Here is a 19304-nt window from a genome sequence, read left to right as displayed (position 1 = left end):
TACCACTGTACAAAAAAAGATCTTTTAAAGAAAAATACTGGGAAATGGGATTATTTATTTCTTTTAATTTATTTTGTCATATTTTTGTAAGACCTGACAAATAGTTAATAAAACTATTTCAAATGCATTCCATGTGTTGTGAACTGCTTTTTTACATTTTTGAAGTACCACATAAACCAAAAAAGTCTGTTTTAATCCAGTTTTATTTCAGCAAAGCTAAAAAGAACATATCTGATCTAACACATGTGGGGCAAGGCTTCGGGTGGTGTAGAACAGTCTATCTGAGCAGAAGCATAATGTGGTTTTTATACTTGAAATAACAAGACGGGATATTTACACTGTAGGTAGGAAGATGACTGACCGCACTGTCGACCCACAAAACAGGAAAGAGAGGAGGTTTCGTCGTGACTCAGCTGGGCAGTGATAGGAACAATTTTTTTAGAGGACAGGAAAAGAAAAGCTTTTTTGGGTGTTGCACAGTATATGGACACCAATACGAACTGAATCTCATACAAGGAACAAGGCAGGATGGCAGCTGCACTTTGCTGTGCATGCTTATTGTGCATTCTACGGCTGAAAGTATAATACTCTAAACCCCCCGGTGCTCATAACAGCCAGCTCTCAGTCGAGAAGGGGGAAATAAAATAAAAACCATCCAGGGCTGTCACAAAGATGAGACGAGCAGTAACGCTAACCTGGGCCCTGAGCTGGATCCGAATCGTGACGAGTCTTAAGGCCTCTCGGCTAATACCTTCCACACAAAAATAACACCAACCCCCCCCCCCAACACTTTATTTCTGGTCCAGGATTATAACATCCAGCCACTGAAACATTAACATGCAAGGCAAGATAACATCCACTGGACACTGGGGCTCTTCTCTACTTTATTCTGTAGTCTTTTACAAAAAGGCAGACACAAAGACACTAAATTGGATACGCTACTGTAATTATTTACACACGTTATGCATTCTTTTCCCTTTCCCACATGTTACTATAGATATTTCTCTTTAGTGTCTGTGCTGTTTCTGTATTTTCCTATTAAGACATAACAGCTTTCTTTTTCTTCTTACTCGCCTCGACCAGCCAGAGGGAGGAGCTAGACGTGACACTACTTCTCAGCCACGCCGACACAACATTAATCCTACAAGCACGAGTCCCAGGATAGAACGCAGATATTAATATATTCACCATAAAACAAACAAAAGAAGCCACATGTTTAAAAAGGTGGGGATCCGGGAAGAGTCGCTTCTACTTTGTGCTGTTCTTCACAGTGCATTCTTGGTTCTGTCGATTCAAACAGTGTGGAAAAGAAGTCGCAATGCCCCCGTGTGGTTGCAGAGTGGGCAGTGAAACTGAGATGGTGGGCACTGTGGCTGGCAGGAAGCTCATTGCCATTTACAAACAACAACAAAAACATCATAAAATAAAATTAAAACAGTAACAAAATATTCACACAAACAGAACAGACTGTCCGGATGACAGAGAGGCTACACGAGTCTTGTACCAGTTACATTTTTAAGAGTAGTGTCTGACATTTTCTGTCCAGTCCGTCTCATCTTAATCCTACGATCCACTCGCACGTACGGCACACGCGCAGTCTGCACTCACAGCTCAGCATGCACGCACGCAAACATATACATGTGTACTGGCCCACATGGGGAAGAGCCAACATAATCAAAACACCAGTAATGATTTCCCCTCCACGACTTGAGATCATTTCTACCAATGTTATTTTCATACACCATAAATGGCGGCTTTGTGAATGGGAATTTCCCGGAATTCTCTCTGGAGTGACTTAACTGAATGCCAGGAAAGACATCCTGCTATAGTCCAGGAAAAACCAGGAAGTCTGCATGCAGGAGGGATTATCCTATGGTTTTGCTTAAATTGGCTATACCCTGTGGATGCAAACACACATGTATACACACACACACGCAATCAGACGCGCACTTATGAGTCCTCGTTCATCTCTTGGCTATCTGTCCTGGCGATCTTCCTCGGAGGCGCCGGGCTGTCACCCTCAGCTTGTTCCTGTTCCCTTTTCTTTGCTGCATTCTGTTTGACACAGAGGATTAACACAGGAATCAGCAAAATCACATCCTCTCTGTCTTTAAACACATGGCAGTGACAGAAGCACAGATAAACAGCTGCTTTATACCACATGATTATTTCAGCTAATAAAGACTCCTTACAAAGACTTTTGAATTTCAGGAGTGGGACCACAGCTCATACTCTCCTCTGCCAATTCCATGAATATATTTCCTTTCCTGCACTATACACAGCATTTAGTGAGGTTCTTGCATGAGTACCTGCTGCTGGCTGTTAAACCCTAACCCTAACCCTAATTGAGGATGTGGTCCCTGGCAGCGAAATAAGACTAGAGAGAAATTAAAGAACTGCACATGCTCACCTTTTTGTCCCACTGCTGGTGGAGGTAACGCAGGAGAATGTTGGTTTTTTCTGTAACAATGACTGTAAACGAACACATGCAAGATGTTTTACATACAAAAGACATGACGTACGGTGCTAGTTTAGCCACGGTTACTAAGTGTTTGAAAACACCACCACAGCAGAGAGGGTTGGTTTACAGTTTCAACTGTACTTACTCTGTTCAGAGGGGTATTCACGTGTTGGTAGGTACACGGAGGGCCTGCGGTTCTATAGGACAGATCAGAAAGAGGCTGTAAATTAGAGCTGTGCCTTCTATGTATGAGCAAACCTTTAAAAAACTGCATGAAGTGATTTTAAAGGCTACTTACAGATGCTTTACAAACAGAATCTGCATGAAACCTGCTGAAGTTGCTCTTATTGTAGACAGGAAGTCCTTTCAAGAAATCAGCCTGTGGAAAGAAGGTGAGGTGACTGTTAGACTCTGCAGCTCTGATTTCATTTGTCTTTCATCTTCAACTTGTTACGACTCCAAAGATCGCAAATCATCTGACTTTTAGCAGCCAGACTGCTGTAGTTTACTCGCGTCGGCTGACAGCAACAGTCTAAATCATCACCACCGACACGAGTGAATGTGTGCTTCTCTTAATGCAGATGCTGCTGAGCAGGTGACAGGTCCCTGCAGATGACTGGATACAGCATCCAGGGCGTTACCGCATCTTTCACGACAACAAACCTGCCGCCTCCCCCCGACCTCAACGTCGCCATTAACCTCCAAAGTGGATGCAATATCGCACAGTGTCCATCAAGAGGTTTCAAATGAGCAAGACAGAGCTGAGCAGCTCAGAGCACAAATCGATGCCGGCTTGGCCTTGAATACCAACAGGAGGAGCAGGTGTGGCTAGCAGCTAGCCGGTAGCCTCAGTTAGCTGGCTTACAATTACAGTATGCCTTATGACACCAGCTATACAGCTTAAACCACCGTAATAAACACAGGTTATGCGAACTACCTTCTCCATGATGGTGGCAGAAACGTCCAACTGCCAAACGCCGACTTGTGGTGTGTGTTGTTCTGGTCGTGATGGCCGCGCTAGCTTACAGGCTAGGAAACCGAGACCGCTGTCCTACGTCCTTTTTGAAAGAAAAATTCACCGTCCTCAAACACAAGTTGCTGTTTCCATTTTACTTCCCAGTGACTGTGAAAAAAAATGACACTACGCGCATAAAAAAAGCAAACACACCAAAACGCTCAATACATGAGTTCGCAAAGCTAGTTACACAGGTCTTCCTCAGCTAGCATGATGGCAGCGACGCTTTTCTAGGCCACGCCCCAAGTAGCGCCTATTGGCTTATTCTTACTCCCACGTGGTAGTAGCTTGACCGGACAACCAATTATTAAAGACAACACAATTTAGCTCCTCCCTAAACCATTGACCAGGCAATCTCCTCCCCCTCATTGAGTTTCATTATGAAAACCATCACCACTATTGATCCACTATTGATCCGAGTCCATGATTGATGTCATCATGTGGAAAGCATTTTGGCGCACGTATCTCCTGCACGCGCTAATGTTTATGGGTGTTTGTATTAAAGGCTTCAGGAAACTGAAGGACTATTTAATTCTTTTCACTTTTATTGCAAGTTTACACAAGTCGAAAACTTCAGGTTGAAGGGTGACAAACCGAAAACTAGGGATAAAAAAAGGTTTTTCATAAGTCTTTCAGGCGCTGTTGTTCTTTTAAATCCTGTGTGTTTAAAGAGTGTAGCGCAAAATTGTTTTGGTTTTTTTAGCATCAGAAATATCTAATTTATGATGGGTGCACAGCAATCGCTGAAATCAAGGATCCACAATATCTTTATTCTCCCCAAGGGGGAATTTGTCCTAAAAAATCACACAACAATCAAGCAAAATGCAATAAATAGGCAATAAATATACAAAAAAGCAGGACTGAGCATCATTAATATTAAGAATATAATGATATATTTTAAAGACTGCATGTCAGTATACTGTGTCTACACCCAGACTAATAAGGTGCTGTTAGGATCAGACAGAATAGACTGTGCCTTCTAACCTTATACGGGTGACAAAGGCCATTTTGCTGCACACTGTATACTTTGAAGTCTCTTAGTGTGTTTCTTAGGTTCAGTGACTTGTACCTGCACACAAAAGAGAAAGTCAGAATGGATTCAGTCAAACAGGAATCCATATGAGTAAAGAGGGCAGGAGTATTTACTTTGTCCAGGAGATGAGATTTAAATCACATGATGGTAGTGGTGCTTAAAAGGGCCTTAAGAAGCACAGTTGAAGTGTCACACTATTGTACGCTTTATTTTAAACAGCGCTCTTGCGTAACATCATAGACTTTAAGGGAGATGTAAATTATAACTGTGCGTGAGTGGATTTGCCAGTCCTTCCGGTTTCTCGTGGTTTGCTGGGTCTTGGTTTCTGTATGTTCTCCCACCTCGCTGTCACCTGCCTCCTTGGACTCCTTACAAGTAGTTACATAGCAACAACAGCCATGGCAACTTCCACAGCAGCTCCTTATGATGCAGAAGGACAAAAAATAAAATAAAAATAAAACAAAATGCAAAGATAGAGAGAATATTATTTGTGTATGACATCTGTTTTCACTGTGACTTAAGAAGACTTGTGCAAAATATCTGAAGTATGTTCTAAGTTGGCTGATGGATATAAGTGGGGCTTCTGGATAACAGGGACACTTAAATTATAACTGGCTGAGTGGCTTAGTTACATAGCAACAGCAGCCACAGGGCCTTATGATGCTGGAGGAAAAATGCTAAGAAGATGGAGAGAATATTCAGATTTACAGACTAATGAATTTAAGCTCTTTGAGATTGCTGCTGTCTTGAAGGATCACTGTACAAATGAGACTGAATTAAATTTAACTGAAGTGATTATTCTGTGCTTATGACTTCTCATTAACTGGAGGAGTCATCTGAAATATTCAAATCAATGACAAGACACTTTCAGAATTTGACCTTTCAAGTTAACCATTGTAAATCTAGCTTAGTTACTTTTAAAGTTATTTAAAGGTGAGGTGAAGGAGATATTAAAAGTGAATGAAAGAATTCTTGGTTTTGTTGAGCAAGACTGTCTAAGAAATTGACCACATTTAAAGAGAAACTGTGGCTCAGCTAATTTGCTTCCCTGATCAACAAAAGAAGAGAGAGAGAGACAAAGGGGTGTGGCAGAGAGAGAGAGAGAGAGAGAGAGCGAGAGAGAGAGAGAGAGAAGCAGGCAGGATGCAAGGTAAAGAAAAACAAAGAGGAAGCGGTGAGGAAAGGTGGCAAGGAAGGATGGACTGAGTGCTTTTCTAAAAGTGTGCCAGTGGGTTTTGCTCAAAGAAAATGCAGTTTGACCCGATCAGTCTCTCTGTTTACACACACACACACACACACACACACACACACACACACACACACACACACAGTAACGTGTTTTCATATCTTTGTGGGGACATCTCATTGACATAATGCTTTCCCTAACTGCTTACCCTAACCCCCCCCCTCACTCTCTCTCTCTCTCTCTCACACACACACACACACACACACACACACACACACACACACAAATCTATGTCGACAACAAGATTCTTAATGTCAATTGTTCAAACATTTATGCTTATAGTACGTTTTTATTTTCTTTTAGAAGAGGTGCAGGTTTCGTTGAGCAGCCCCCCCCCCCCCCCCCACACACACCGTTCTTTACGTTTCTTTTTCGTTGCTTTTTAAATTGATTTAAATGTTAATCACTTTTACTTCACTGGCACCTTTTAGCTGGACAAACAGGTTTCTCTCCAATCGTCCGTCTGCTGCAGTCTCCCCTTACATAGCAGCAGGGGACATGCGTTCACTCCCACTAACAGAACCGGGAGCCCACGGTGTTTGTAAGACGCATCAGCTGTTGATGGATTAAAAGCATCCGCGGAGCTCCGGTGGGTTTCCGAGCGCACGCGCAGATATTTCGGCGTGGACGTGGAGTTTCTGGAGCGCGCAGATATGTGGATCTACCTGTGACCCACAAAGAGATGCGCTGTCAGTCGGCCGATACTGGCCGCCATGTGGAGGCTACCGACAGGGCAACAAAATCCAGATAAATTAGATTACTGGATTGACCGCAACAGATTATAGTTCTCCTACTTCCCCGATGCTTGACGAGAAAAACAATCTGAAAAATTAGACGGAAATTGAGGGAATACAGGGAAAGGTAAGCCTGCTGATTTATTTGGTGTGTTTACCCCCCCCTTTTTTCTATGGACTGTAACTATTTAGATTATAAGGTAGTTTAAGGATTTCTGGCAGGAGGCAAGACGAAGGTCGCCATGTAAAGGTGAGCTCCGTCATTGAAGACGCACGGGTCAGTCGGTGTAAATAACGAAAAGGATTTTTTATTTGGCATTAAATTCTAGTGTCCCCTCAAAGAGAAACCTTCTGGCACTTGCTTAACCTGATGCACCAGACAGTGAGCAGTCTATTCAAAGAGCTTTCATTGTCTTTAGCGAATGGATGGGCCCAGCAGCTTTAAATACCAGGTACAAAACTCCTATTATTATTAGTAGACCACAAGCCAAACCGTTAGAGATGGACTTTTTGTTTTTTGTTTTGTTTTTGCTTAAATTAGTTCTTAATGATCACTTTATGCATTTGTTGTTACATCAAACTGCTTATAAAAATGTATAACTTACTAACATAACAGATTTCAAAGCTTCAGTCTGATATGTGATTCCAGTTGTGTCAAACATGGATCTTTAATGGTACAGCACAACTAATACACTTGATTAAATAAACAAGTGTGGGACTATAGCAACAGTGAAGCTAATGCAGTTGTTTTTAATCCGAATTACAGTCTCTACTCGTTTTTCTGGGCACCAGTCCCTACTGTGATTGTGTCTAACCTGCATGCAACGTTATATAACAGCCAGTCACAGTCTTTGACAACAGGGCCCGAGCAGAAACTTTAGCAAGAAGCAAACTCACTAATAGGGACGACTTTAACCAGGTGATATTTAAATGGACGGCACAGCCACAGGGAGCATGTTGTGAATATCACTGGGAAGTTTTAGCAGCCTGGCCTCTGACCATAAGTTCATCATTGTTAAATCAATAGATAGCAACACCCTGGCTGTACTTTGCATAAAAAATATAATTTTATGTGTGACTTTGTGTTACAACATGTAAAAAAAAGAGCTCAAACGCAGTCCTCCTGGGTTAATGCCTGAATGTGTCCTGGTTGGTGGTGGATTCAAACTGCTCTGTTTTAAGACATTCTTTGGGGTCAGTCCTTTTACATCAGGGGTGTCAAACTCGTGGCTCGGGGCCACTTGCGGCCCACATCACTTGCGGGTCGTATATTGACGTGAAGAAACATAATGCAATTTGAAGGGACTTTTATGGTTAGGGAGGATTTGTTTGTTGTGGAGTGCGATGTTAAAACAATTACTTTAAAAAGCCAAAACTGATTGAATATGAAGCCAACATGGGCAGAGAGCACAAACATGCAGAGGGATCCACTGTGTTAGTTCAGTGAGACAGTCACAAACTCATGTGTCACTTATGTCTGGATTCTGATTTTGTTCAATACAAATAAAATCATTGCAGAAGTGCTGCCGTGTGTGAAAGAGAGGACCGATGTGTTTATTTGGTATTTCAATCAAAGGCTTTAGAGTTTGCAGTTTTGTCTTGTTAAACAATATTTGAAATGTAAATTCTGGTGAGGGGGGATCGGACTATGTCACAGGGGGCGTGGTGGATGGATAAATGTTTATTTTTTATGTTTGTAAGCTGGTTTAGGTTATGGTCCAGCCTCACCAGTGTTTTATACAAACGGAACAGGAAATAAAATGCGTCACTCCTTCTGCCTGATCAAAATGATGCCTTTTGTTGTGAGATGGATGGGTGACCTACACTCATGTGATGTAAAGTTGAGAGAAAAATGCAACAGTTCACACAAAGTATAAAACTGTCTCTGCACAGTGCCATAGTTTCCTGTTGTCATCCAGAGATAGACAGATTGTGCTGTGTGGACTTAAACAGTGAGACTGAGAGTATAATCCTTTCTAGCAGGGAGGAAGGTAGGATAATGCAACCAGCAGAGACGCTTGCAGACCCTGCACGGCTGCTGTGCTCCTGCCATAGCAGATAATCAACCGACAACTGATACTGCAGGAGCAGCTGTATATTGCACAGCAACAACCTTTTTGGGGGCTTTTTAGTTACAAAATTGTTGCAGAAGTTTCAAAAGAAGCAAGGAAGTAGATAGGTGGTTGTATTGTTATAGAAGAATATGGTATACAGTAGAAGACGAAGCACTAATGTGTTTTCTATATGAGCTTAATTTACACCAAAGTAACACTCTGGCTTTTCTTTATTCTTGAATATCCTTCAATAATCACTGAGCAACGCTTCAAAAAAGCACCTTTAATCATCGATGGGTTGTTGTGTGGTTTTAACCAGTTGCACTGCTGCGTGTTGCTCCTGCAGAGCGATCACATGGTGGACAGCTTTAACTCAGGGAGCTATTACCGTCCGTTCATGTCTATTAATACCACGAAAGGCCGTGCTGAGTAAAGATGGTGCTCAGTTACGTCTGACAGAAAGTAGCAGGGCTTTAAGCTGTAATCAGATGCCGGGTTGTAAAGGCACCCGAACTTGTTTATCTCTCTGAATGGTACATTTAAGCTTCCCAGATACTCCGTTGATGTAGAGATGTCTTAAATGACATGTAGCATATATTTATTTAATATTTGCCATTTAACTCTGCTGTTTCTCCAAATGCATGTTTGATGCATGTATACTGTGCCTTCATCTCCTCATATTCATCTTCCAAAGCTAATTTCTAATGACATGAGCAGAGAATGATTTTGCCATGTTTTTGTGTTCTTATTCTAACTTAACTAGAGAGCTTGCTTGTATGATTCAAGTTCACATTGCTGCCTGTCTGCATCTCTTCAGTTCTGATTTATGTGGGTTTTTATGTGACTATATTCCCTGCAGACTGGCAGCCATGCTGACCAGCTTTCTGGAAGGTCTGCTCTGCTGCTTCACCTCAAAGTCGACCAATATTGTGGTTCCTGTAGAAACTTCAGAACCTGCTGATGGCTACGAGTTTGTGGAGGTAAAACCGGGCCGCATCCTGCGAGTTCGGCACATTACCCCCGACAGGCCGGTGGTGGAGGAGCCCACCGGGCTTGGTGGGAGTGTGAGCTGCAAACGAAAAATCACAGTTTACCGTAATGGACAGCTGTTCATTGAGAACTTGGGTGACAGGGCGAGCGCAGAGCTGAAAAGCTGCCAGAATGGAGAGACAGAACCCAACAGCACCGTGGAGGTGGAACTGACGGACTGTGGTAAGTTGTCACCGCCCGTCAGCATTCCTGAGGCGAGATCAGACTGTGTCACGGCTGGAAACAACGGCGCATCTGAGACAGCAGCAGGTGAGGCACCTGCCGCTGGACAGACTGACCAATCTCAGCAACCCAGGAAGCGCAGACGGAAGCCAAAGCGCACTGTGGTGATCGACTGTGAAAGGAAGATATCAGCCTGTAAAGGGACACATCCAGATGTGGCGTTGTTCTTCATTCACGGAGTCGGAGGGTCGCTGGATATCTGGGGAGGCCAGCTGGACTTCTTTTCTCGGCTGGGCTACGAAGTGATTGCCCCGGACCTGGCAGGACACGGAGCCAGCTCAGCACCGCAGATCCCTGCAGCGTACACTTTCTATGCGCTGGCTGAGGATATGAGAATCATCTTCAAGAGATATGCTCGGAAGAGGAATATCCTCATAGGACACTCTTACGGGTGAGTTCCAGATCACAGTGTTCAAACAGAACACGGTGCGAGAGGTCATCCAGAAGTGTTCAGGAAACATCCTCAGTGCCTCTTTGTTTCAGTCATTTATCAGGCAAAGATCTGAGATCTTACTGGAGGTTCTTACATATAAGAATTTACTCTGCAGTTTGATGTCAGTTAAAATTGAACATCTTTAGATTTCATGAAGTTAGTCAGATAAAACAAGAATTTTATCAAACCAAACTTCATTTACAAAGCACTTCAACAGCCACAGCAGTTATAGAGTGCTGTGCACAAAAATTATTAAATACATTAAAAACAATAAAAAGTACAAAAATGATGCCAATTAAACTACAATAAAAACAAATAAGATGATCAAAGACCTATGGGGGATGAATTTTAAAAATAATTCTAAACTAATTCTAAAAATAGGTTTTGTTTAGACAAGTCATACTAAACTATGGAAGAGAAAGTTGCCAGTAAACTGTTAAATTTATATAATTAGAGCAATAACTAAAAACAAAGCGTATACAGATTAGTCATTTAGTATGTGAATAACATCCATCCATCCATCCTCATCCGCTTTATCCGAGGCCGGGTCGCGGGGGCAGCAGCCTAAGCAGAGAAGCCCAGACCTCCCTCTCCCCAGCCACCTCCTCCAGCTCATCCGGGGGAACACCAAGGCGTTCCCAGGCCAGCCGAGAGATATAATCTCTCCAGCGCGTCCTGGGTCTGCCCCGGGGCCTCCTCCCGGTGGGACATGCCCGGAACACCTCACCCAGGAGGCGCCCAGGGGGCATCCTTGTCAGATGCCCGAACCACCTCAACTGGCTCCTTTCGATGTGGAGGAGCAGCGGCTCTACTCTGAGCCCCTCCCGGATGGCCGAACTTCTCACCCTATCTCTAAGGGAGAGGCCAGCCACCCTTCGGAGGAAGCTCATTTCTGCCGCTTGTATCCGCGATCTCGTTCTTTCGGTCACTACCCACAGCTCGTGGCCATAGGTGAGGGTAGGGACGTAGATCGACCGGTAAATTGAGAGCTTCGCTTTTACACTCAGCTCCCTCTTCACCACGACGGACCGGTGCAGCGTCCGCATCACTGCAGCCGCAGCACCAATCCGTCTGTCGATCTCCGGCTCCTTTCTCCCATCACTCGCGAACAAGACCCCGAGATACTTAAACTCCTCCACTGAATAACATATATGTTTAATTTAAAGGGACTTTCCAGTCTAACTAAATAAACACTCAAATGATTCTTTGCCCTCATAAGCATGAAACAATAACTTTGAGTAAAATACAACAGAATGAAATGGTAAACAGACTGGTTCTAATATAGTGCTTTTCTACTCCACTGAGCACTCAGGTAGCTTTATACAACTTGCATAATTCATCTAAGCACTTTTTTCTGTGCATATGTGCTTTCTAACTAACATTCGCACTCGGATGGATGCATCAGAGAACAACTACAGTTTATTTATACAGCACCAAATCACAACAGCAGTCACCTCAAGGCGCTTTATATTGTACAGTAGATTCTACAATAATACATACAGAGAAAAACCCAACAATCATATGACCCCCTATGAGCAAGCACTTTGGCGACAGTGGGAAGGAAAAACTCCCTTTTAACAGGAAGAAACCTCCGGCAGAACCAGGCTCAGGGAGGGGCGGGGCCATCTGCTGCGACAGGTTGGGGACTAACTTGAGGTTAGTATCTTTCCAACCAAAGGATATTTGGCATCACCCACAAACCACCAACCTTCCAGTTAGTATGTATGACCTGCTCTGCCTCCTGAGCCTGTAAACTGAATGTATGCCCATCAGGTGAACTTCTTTTGACCAGATTCTAATAAATGTAATGTTTTACATTGTACCTATGTAACAAAATTACATGGAAAATTTACACGTAATCAAATTCCTGTAATTTTCTGAAATTAAATGACTTGAAGTCAGCATTTTGTGCATAAGTAAATCTTTGAGTGTAGTGAATATAAATAATGCTAAATTTGATTCTGTCTGTTATTTATCCTGGTCTTATGCTACACTAACTTCCTTTTACTTCCTGTATAGCCATTAAAATTGGTGTTATTGTTGTGATAATTATTTCACTGTTTTCTAATCTATATTTAATCCAGACTTTAAACACTTGCAGTGCTGTCTTGTGAAAATGTGAGCAAGTGAAAAAGTGGGGCACAATATTTGGACCCACACATAAAAAAGGCCAACTCTTCACCCTCCTGTCAGACCATAGATCTATTCAAACAGATTAAAAAGCAAAAGAAAGTTTTAACATCCCCTGAACAGTTAGTTTCATTTCAAAGATGACTACCGCATCATGATTACCTCGTTTTTTCAGTCTGTCCTGTAACCGGCCTTTTGTTCTTTTTGTGTAGTGTGTCGTTCTGCACGTTCCTGGCTCATGAATATCCAGAACAAATTCACAAGATGGTGATGATCAACGGTGGCGGTCCCACAGCTCTGGAGCCCAGCCTCTGCTCCATCTTCAACCTGCCCACATGTGTGCTTCACTGCCTCTCCCCGCTGCTCGCCTGGTGCTTCCTCAAGTAAGACAGCAAAACTGAAAGGTCGTCACTAAAGGCCACGACTCAGTTTGTTTTCTGTTTCTCTAAACAGTTGAAGTTCAGGTTTGTAGCCTCCTAAACATAAAAGCTTTAACGCAATGAGCTCATGAAACGAGATGGTCAAATGTACAGAAGAAAGAGAAAGAGCAGAAAGTATAAGTAAGAGAGTTTGACAAAGAAATAAAAGAAGTACAGACAGTAAAACTGTCTGCAGTAGTATTAAATGTAAATCATGTTTAATGTATGTGTAATATCGTGTTTCTAGGATAATTCTTCCCATGTTTAATTTGCTGTTAGATTAATGTTTAAAATAATAATTTCTTCTTTGGTATAAATGTCGTCTACTCTGCAGGGCGGGGTTTGCTCGGCAGGGCGCCAGGGAGAAGCAGTTGCTGAAAGAGAACAATGCCTTCAATGTGTCGTCTTTTGTGTTGCGTGCCATGATGAGCGGGCAGTACTGGCCTGAGGGGGACGAGGTCTACCACGCTGAGCTGACAGTGCCCGTCCTGCTGGTGCATGGCATGCATGACAAATTTGTCCCTGTTGAAGAGGACCAACGAATGGCAGAGGTAAGAGGGGGCTCTCCAAGGCCACACTTCCAAATGAAGCTATTATTATTATAAATAACAGACTGTGGACTGAAAACATCATTTCACGGTGAAAAAGATAAGAAATGTGTCCCAGTTTGGAAAGAAGAAAATCCAGTCAAAAATCTTCATTAAAGCAGACGTTCAGCTTTATTTATACAGCACCAAATCACAACAAAAGGTGCCTAAACATGCTTTATATTGTAAGGTAGCGACACTACAATGATACGAAGAAAACAGAGAAAACCCAACAATCATCTTACCCTTCTTAGAGCAAGTGCACTGGTGACAGTGGGAAGGAAAAACTCCCTTTTAACAGGAAGAAAGTTCCAGCAGAACCAGGCTCAGGGAGGGGCGGGGCCATCTGCTGCGACCAGCTTTGGTGATTGGAGGAAGACAGGACAAAGCTATGCTGTGGAAAAGCGTCATAATTTCACAGTTATGTAATATAAGAAAAAGCACCTGTTGGAGGAATCATCACCTTTCTTTGTGTTTCAAACTGAACTCCCTGGTGAGTTCATTTATAATCTCTTAGCCCGATTTTTCTCTCTGCTGAGAATAGCTGCTCTGCAACACTGCGATGAAATTAGCAGCTTCAGAGCGAGATAGTTCCCTCAGGGGTCGGTAATCAAAGCAAATACAGAAATATGATTATAATTCTCAGGTGGCCAGAAAAGCAACTGAACACCACAAATGAATCAGTGCTTTGCTAAACGAGCAGCAGTTTGCAAACAAATTCACTGTAACAAGCTGAAATATGAAATCATGTCAGAGATCTGTTTGCAGCATCCAGTGAACGTTTAAAAAAATCAGCTGCTTTAACAAATTCTCAGGTACTCTAGCCGATCATTACATGAAGGAACCTTTTAAAAACAAGCGCGTTCATGCTCACAGGTGTACACACGGGGGCTCACACACACAAACTACACCCTTTTTTGGCTCCTACCTCAAAGCACACTGTGCGCTGTCGATCTCACGTGCTGCACAATAATGTTTAATATTTAGTATTTACTGTTATATTCCCATAGATCATCGTGATGTCGTTTATTCTATTGCTCTCGTTTTCTTCTGCTTGTTTTCTTTTTTCTTTCTCAACAGGTGATCCAGGTGATTGATATATGGTAAATGGTAAATGGCCTGTATTTGTATAGCGCTTTACTAGTCCCTAAGGACCCCAAAGCGCTTTACACATCCAGTCATCCACCCATTCACACACTGGTGATGGCAGCTACATTGTAGCTACAGCCACCCTGGGGCGCACTGACAGAGGCGATATATGTATTTTTTGTCTGCTTATTCTGTTGGTTTTTGTTTTTTGCCCTTTATCCCCGTCCCTCTTCTTAGCTGTTCCCCCCCCCCTCTTTCTTTCTCCCTTTTCTTTTCCTCATTCAAGTCTGTCCCGTATTTAGCAAGTGAAAATAAAAATAAAATAAAATAAACAATAAAAGGTGAATCAAATAGACCATTACGGCAAGGCTGGGATGGTCCATTTGGTAAAGTAAATCCGTTGGGCATCTTTCTTCGCCTTTAGACAATAATTCTGATGCAAAAGAGCCAAACGGGACAGGCAAAAAACCCCCCAAAAAACAAAAAAAAAATTCTCAGGTAAACAACAGCCAAAATGATGATGCAGCGGCTGAACTTCAGAGACTGATTCATGAGAAGAGACACAGAAATTCATTTAAATGCCAAATTGTGCCCTTCTATGAACTTACACACATACTGTGGTTGTTTACCTCCCACAGCTTTGTTTGGATTAACACTTTGACTCTGATTCATTCATTTAAACTGTAGTTTGTTATTTGCAGAAATATTTGACAATATCATTCAGAAAGTGTCGAGCCGGTGACGAGTCTAACGTTTACTGTTATCCTTATTTTTTTATCAGATACTTCTAATGGCGTTCCTGAAGGTCTTGGAGGACGGCAGTCACATGGTCATGATGGAGTGTCCGGATCCTGTTAATACGCTCCTGCATGAGTTCTTCCTCTGGGAACCGCCGACCCTCCCAGCGCCAAAGAAAGAGTCCAAAACCCGTCCAGAGACCGCTAAAGCTCGAACTGATAACGCTCAGGCGATAGCTGAGCCCAGCAAGGCCCGGCCTGCGACTGCTAAACAAGCCCAATGAAGCGGCAGCAGGTTCAGATCAGTGCTGAAACACTGGTTGTTACGGTGACTCGAGCCAGTCGGTGCATCCCGAGCAGCCGAGCTGGTGCGAGATGTTGAACCTGATGATGAGCCAGATTATCTGAACTGGTCCTGCTGGAGGCGGGACACTCTGTAGACGTCACTGATTCCAAATAAACTCCCGCCATCTAACACAGCAGCGAGGACGCATCTGTGCCTTTAAGTGTTGCATAGTGACGGTACCTGGATCAGAGAAGCACAAATGGAAACAGCCATGAAGGCAACGATGAAAACAGCTGCCACGTGGGAAAGATGGTAACCCGGACAAGAACACGTGGCTCCTGGTTGAGCACAATCTGTAAATTAACAGCTGAGACTCAACCTTATGAAATGTAGCTGGATAGTCAGTTAGCCTTTTTTATTCCTCATAAGTATTGCAAACCTTACCTGTTGTAAAGGTAAGCATGTGAAAATAACACAATGCCATACGCAAAATAACAAATTGGGAAGATGTTCTTTGATAAAAAAGCTCGTCCACTGGCCTTTTTCTTCTCTCTTAAAATTGAACCAGAATATCTTCACACTGTGCACTGATGCATGAAGCTTTATCTCATGCTCAGTGCAGCTATGAAAGCAGCTGCTTCTGGTATTTAATAGAAATGCATTAATGGGGGTGTAATGGGGGGGGGGGACTTGTCAAGCTGAAAAAGTGAAAAAGGATCCAGAAAGAAGTGAAAGTAAGTTTGCTACTTCTGAGACATCAAGAAAATGATGTTCAATCGAGTGTGCACTGCTAAACTCAGCAATAACTGCAGGTCATCACTGAGTCCCAGAGGTGGGACCAAGTCATTCTCCAAAAGTTGAATCTGTTCATCTGGACGTAGCGTTTTGTGGGAGAAACGTTTCGTCACTCATCCAAGTGACTTCTTCAGTCTCAGCTGACTGCAGGTTTCCCCAAACCTTATAAACAGTACATTTGCATAATGACTGAAACCAGCCCACTGAAGGAACAATGGGCTGTGAGGTCAGTTCCTTAATCATAATTATGCAAATTCCCATGACCATTGATTGTTGATCAATGGTCATGGGAATTTGCATAATTATGATTAAGGAACTGACCTCACAGCCCATTGTTCCTTCAGTGGGCTGGTTTCAGTCATTATGCAAATGTACTGTTTATAAGGTTTGGGGAAACCTGCAGTCAGCTGAGACTGAAGAAGTCACTTGGATGAGTGACGAAACGTTTCTCCCACAAAACGCTACGTCCAGATGAACAGATTCAACTTTTGGAGATTTACTTTCCTGGATGACTGAGAATGCATCAAGACGACCAAGTCATTGTTTTGCAAGTCTCAAGTAAGTCCCAAGTCTTTATCCTCAAGTCACAAGTCAAGTCTCAAGTAAAGTCAAGCAAGTCAGAGTCAAGTCGCAAGTCAAGACAGACAACTTTCAAGTCACGTCCCAAGTCCGAAACTTTGAATTTCAAGTCCTTTCAAGTCTTTTTTTTAACCCTCTGGGGTCCCGGGTATAATTGGCTGTTCTTGACTACTTTTGATTTTACTTCTATATTTCACTTTTAAAATATGTTTTTCTTGCCTTGTTTGGTATCATTATTTACAGCACAACCTCAAATATCTGAAATTTGAGTTATTTTTTTCATTTTGGTATACTATATTAGCACAGTTGATCTAAATTCAGACAAAAAATTCAGAATCCGAGTAGAAAAAAGTTATATTTTTTTACATGTTTAACGAATCATTTTCATAACTTGAAATGCAAATAGAAATTGTACATTTCTAAAAATTATGCACAAGTTTTGCAAACAACAAAGTTATATGGTACTATTTACCTAAAAATGCAGCCAAGGCCTCAGGCGTTTTTTATATAACCATTTAAATCTATTTACAGAACAATCAGGTGTGCTGCATCAAATAAGAAGGCACACAAATTATTTGTGCCAGTCCAAAAAACGTAGTTTGTGTTCAGTATAAGACAGAGGAGAACACCACAGGCCTAAACCCTGCAGGTCTGACAACTGGAGGTGCAACAGTCCAGTTTTCTATGTGGAGACAGCGTTTACACTGGAATCTGCCTTTGACAGCTTTTTCAGATCAAATATGAAATTCAGCGGTCTAACCGACACACAATACAAAACAATAACTACACAACAAACTAACTACAGCCTCCAAACACGCTAAACGTCACTAATGTCTCACATATGAAAACTCTCTCTCTCTCTTTCTTTCGCTCGCCCGCTTTCCGTCGCGGGTGTCACTCCTAAAAACTTCCCCTTCTCCCTAAACAACCAAATGTCACATGTTGCCTTATCATTTTTTTGATTGGCTGACATGGTAAACTCTAACACCAATAGGGAAGGGGTGTTTTTTCTTTTTCTTTTTTCACTCGCAAGTGGAGAGCGTATGCTAGGCTGTCTGTAGAAAACGCCGTTTTTGTCTAGCATCCCTGTTGAGAATAACCTTTGCAAATAAACAACAGCTAATAATATAAGATCAAAGTATTTTATTTGATGTATTGACATAAATGACAGAAGAAAAAGGCCATGTATAGCAGGACTACTCAATTACACACTAAGGTGGGCCAGATTTTCTAACCAAAAAAAAATTTCCCTGGCTCAGACATGCAAAAGTTAAACACGACCATACACTAATTGCAAATTAAACACAGTGATTTTGAATTGTGATGTGATGGTAAAATAAATATTTGTCAGTCTAAACTGGGTTAAATCTACGGGGTTAATGATGGGGAGGAGACGGAGAGAGACTGAGTACAGCTACAGAACCCACTTTCTGAAACGGACCCTGCTCACCATTCACCGACAATTCTGAGCTAACAAGTTGCATGTTATTCTTGGATGCGCTTGCAGGACCGGATTTAAAATAGCATGACAAACATATCATACCTGTTAAAGCCAAACAGTATCATCAACGTAGCCCGAAGAACATTTGCTAATAAGATGAAGTTAGCTAAGTCAGCTGTCTCATCGTAGCAAAAAAAGAAAAGAAAAAAAAAAAGCACCACCTACCGTTCTTTATGCAACTTCAAATGTCGGACAAAGTTGGAAGTTGTTCCATCTCCGTCTGTGATTCTCTTCTTGCATGTTTTGCATATTGCATTTCGTTTTTTGTTGACTACTTCGTAGTTTATGTACCCGAAAGAAATTACTCTTGGAAGCATTTTTGGCTCGAGCGTTTTTGTTCTTGTTTTTTTCAAATCTGGTTAATTTGATTGGCTGTGCTACAGCCCACGCTCACATACATACGGAGTGTGGTAAGAATGAATAAAGTGAATTAATGGTCCGCACTTTTTATATAATATGTATGTTAAATTTTAGATTTGGGTAAAATATCAAGTCTTTTCAAGTAAACAGGTTCAAGTCCAATTCAAGTCCCAAGTCACTGGTGTAAAAGTCCAAGTCAAGTCACAAGTCTTACAACCTTTTTTCAAGTCAAGTCTAAAGTCATAAAATTAATGACTCGAGTCTGACTCGAGTCCAAGTCATGTGACTCGAGTCCACACCTCTGCTGAGTCTTACATTTACAGGAACAACATAATTGCATGTATGCAGCGAGGTGTTAATGCAGCAGGAAACAAAGCATGTCGAGCACTGCAACAGAGAATGTGTCCAAGCTGAACACCACAAAGTATTTGTAGACATTGTTGATTTTGTAATGCAGCTACGTGTCAGTGCTGTAGCACCTCTGAGATTTAATTCCTCACTAAAACTGACTGAGAGTCACTGACAAACAGCTTCTACACGTCCGTTATTACACTGTGTTGTGTTATTGTGTCT

General features: G+C 42.2%; 2 protein-coding genes and 1 long non-coding RNA gene across 4 annotated transcripts; 1 reads left to right on the top strand and 2 right to left on the bottom strand.

Annotated features, from left to right (window-relative positions):
• Positions 1–187: 187 nt before the first annotated feature.
• dda1 (DET1 and DDB1 associated 1) lies at positions 188–3748 on the bottom strand. The gene is made up of 5 exons (XM_013271277.3): positions 3399–3748; positions 2760–2840; positions 2607–2658; positions 2411–2472; positions 188–2055 (listed from the first exon to the last, which is right to left on the bottom strand). The coding sequence occupies exons 1-5, from the start codon at positions 3405–3407 to the stop codon at positions 1951–1953; spliced, it is 309 nt and encodes a 102-aa protein (XP_013126731.1). The 5' UTR covers positions 3408–3748; the 3' UTR covers positions 188–1950.
• Positions 3749–4165: 417 nt separating this feature from the next.
• On the bottom strand, positions 4166–12667 carry LOC106098232 (uncharacterized). Its single transcript, XR_001224379.3, has 3 exons — positions 12541–12667; positions 4623–4929; positions 4166–4545 (listed from the first exon to the last, which is right to left on the bottom strand). It is a non-coding gene; the product is annotated as an uncharacterized LOC106098232 (long non-coding RNA).
• abhd8b (abhydrolase domain containing 8b) lies at positions 6125–16335 on the top strand. 2 transcript variants are annotated; one of them, XM_005451877.4, is made up of 5 exons: positions 6125–6616; positions 9403–10206; positions 12591–12761; positions 13132–13348; positions 15255–16335. In XM_005451877.4, the coding sequence occupies exons 2-5, from the start codon at positions 9413–9415 to the stop codon at positions 15492–15494; spliced, it is 1422 nt and encodes a 473-aa protein (XP_005451934.1). In that variant the 5' UTR covers positions 6125–6616; positions 9403–9412; the 3' UTR covers positions 15495–16335. The 2 variants fall into 2 exon arrangements, with proteins under 2 accessions (XP_005451934.1, XP_025755361.1); XM_025899576.1 differs by lacking the exon at positions 6125–6616 and adding an exon at positions 6639–6941.
• The last annotated feature ends 2969 nt before the right edge of the window (positions 16336–19304 follow it).

The sequence above is a fragment of the Oreochromis niloticus genome, linkage group LG17 (genome assembly GCF_001858045.2).
Source record: "Oreochromis niloticus isolate F11D_XX linkage group LG17, O_niloticus_UMD_NMBU, whole genome shotgun sequence".
Classification (NCBI taxonomy): domain Eukaryota; kingdom Metazoa; phylum Chordata; class Actinopteri; order Cichliformes; family Cichlidae; genus Oreochromis; species Oreochromis niloticus.
Note: the sequence above shows the minus strand (reverse complement) of the source record. Positions and strands in the feature narration are given on the sequence as shown.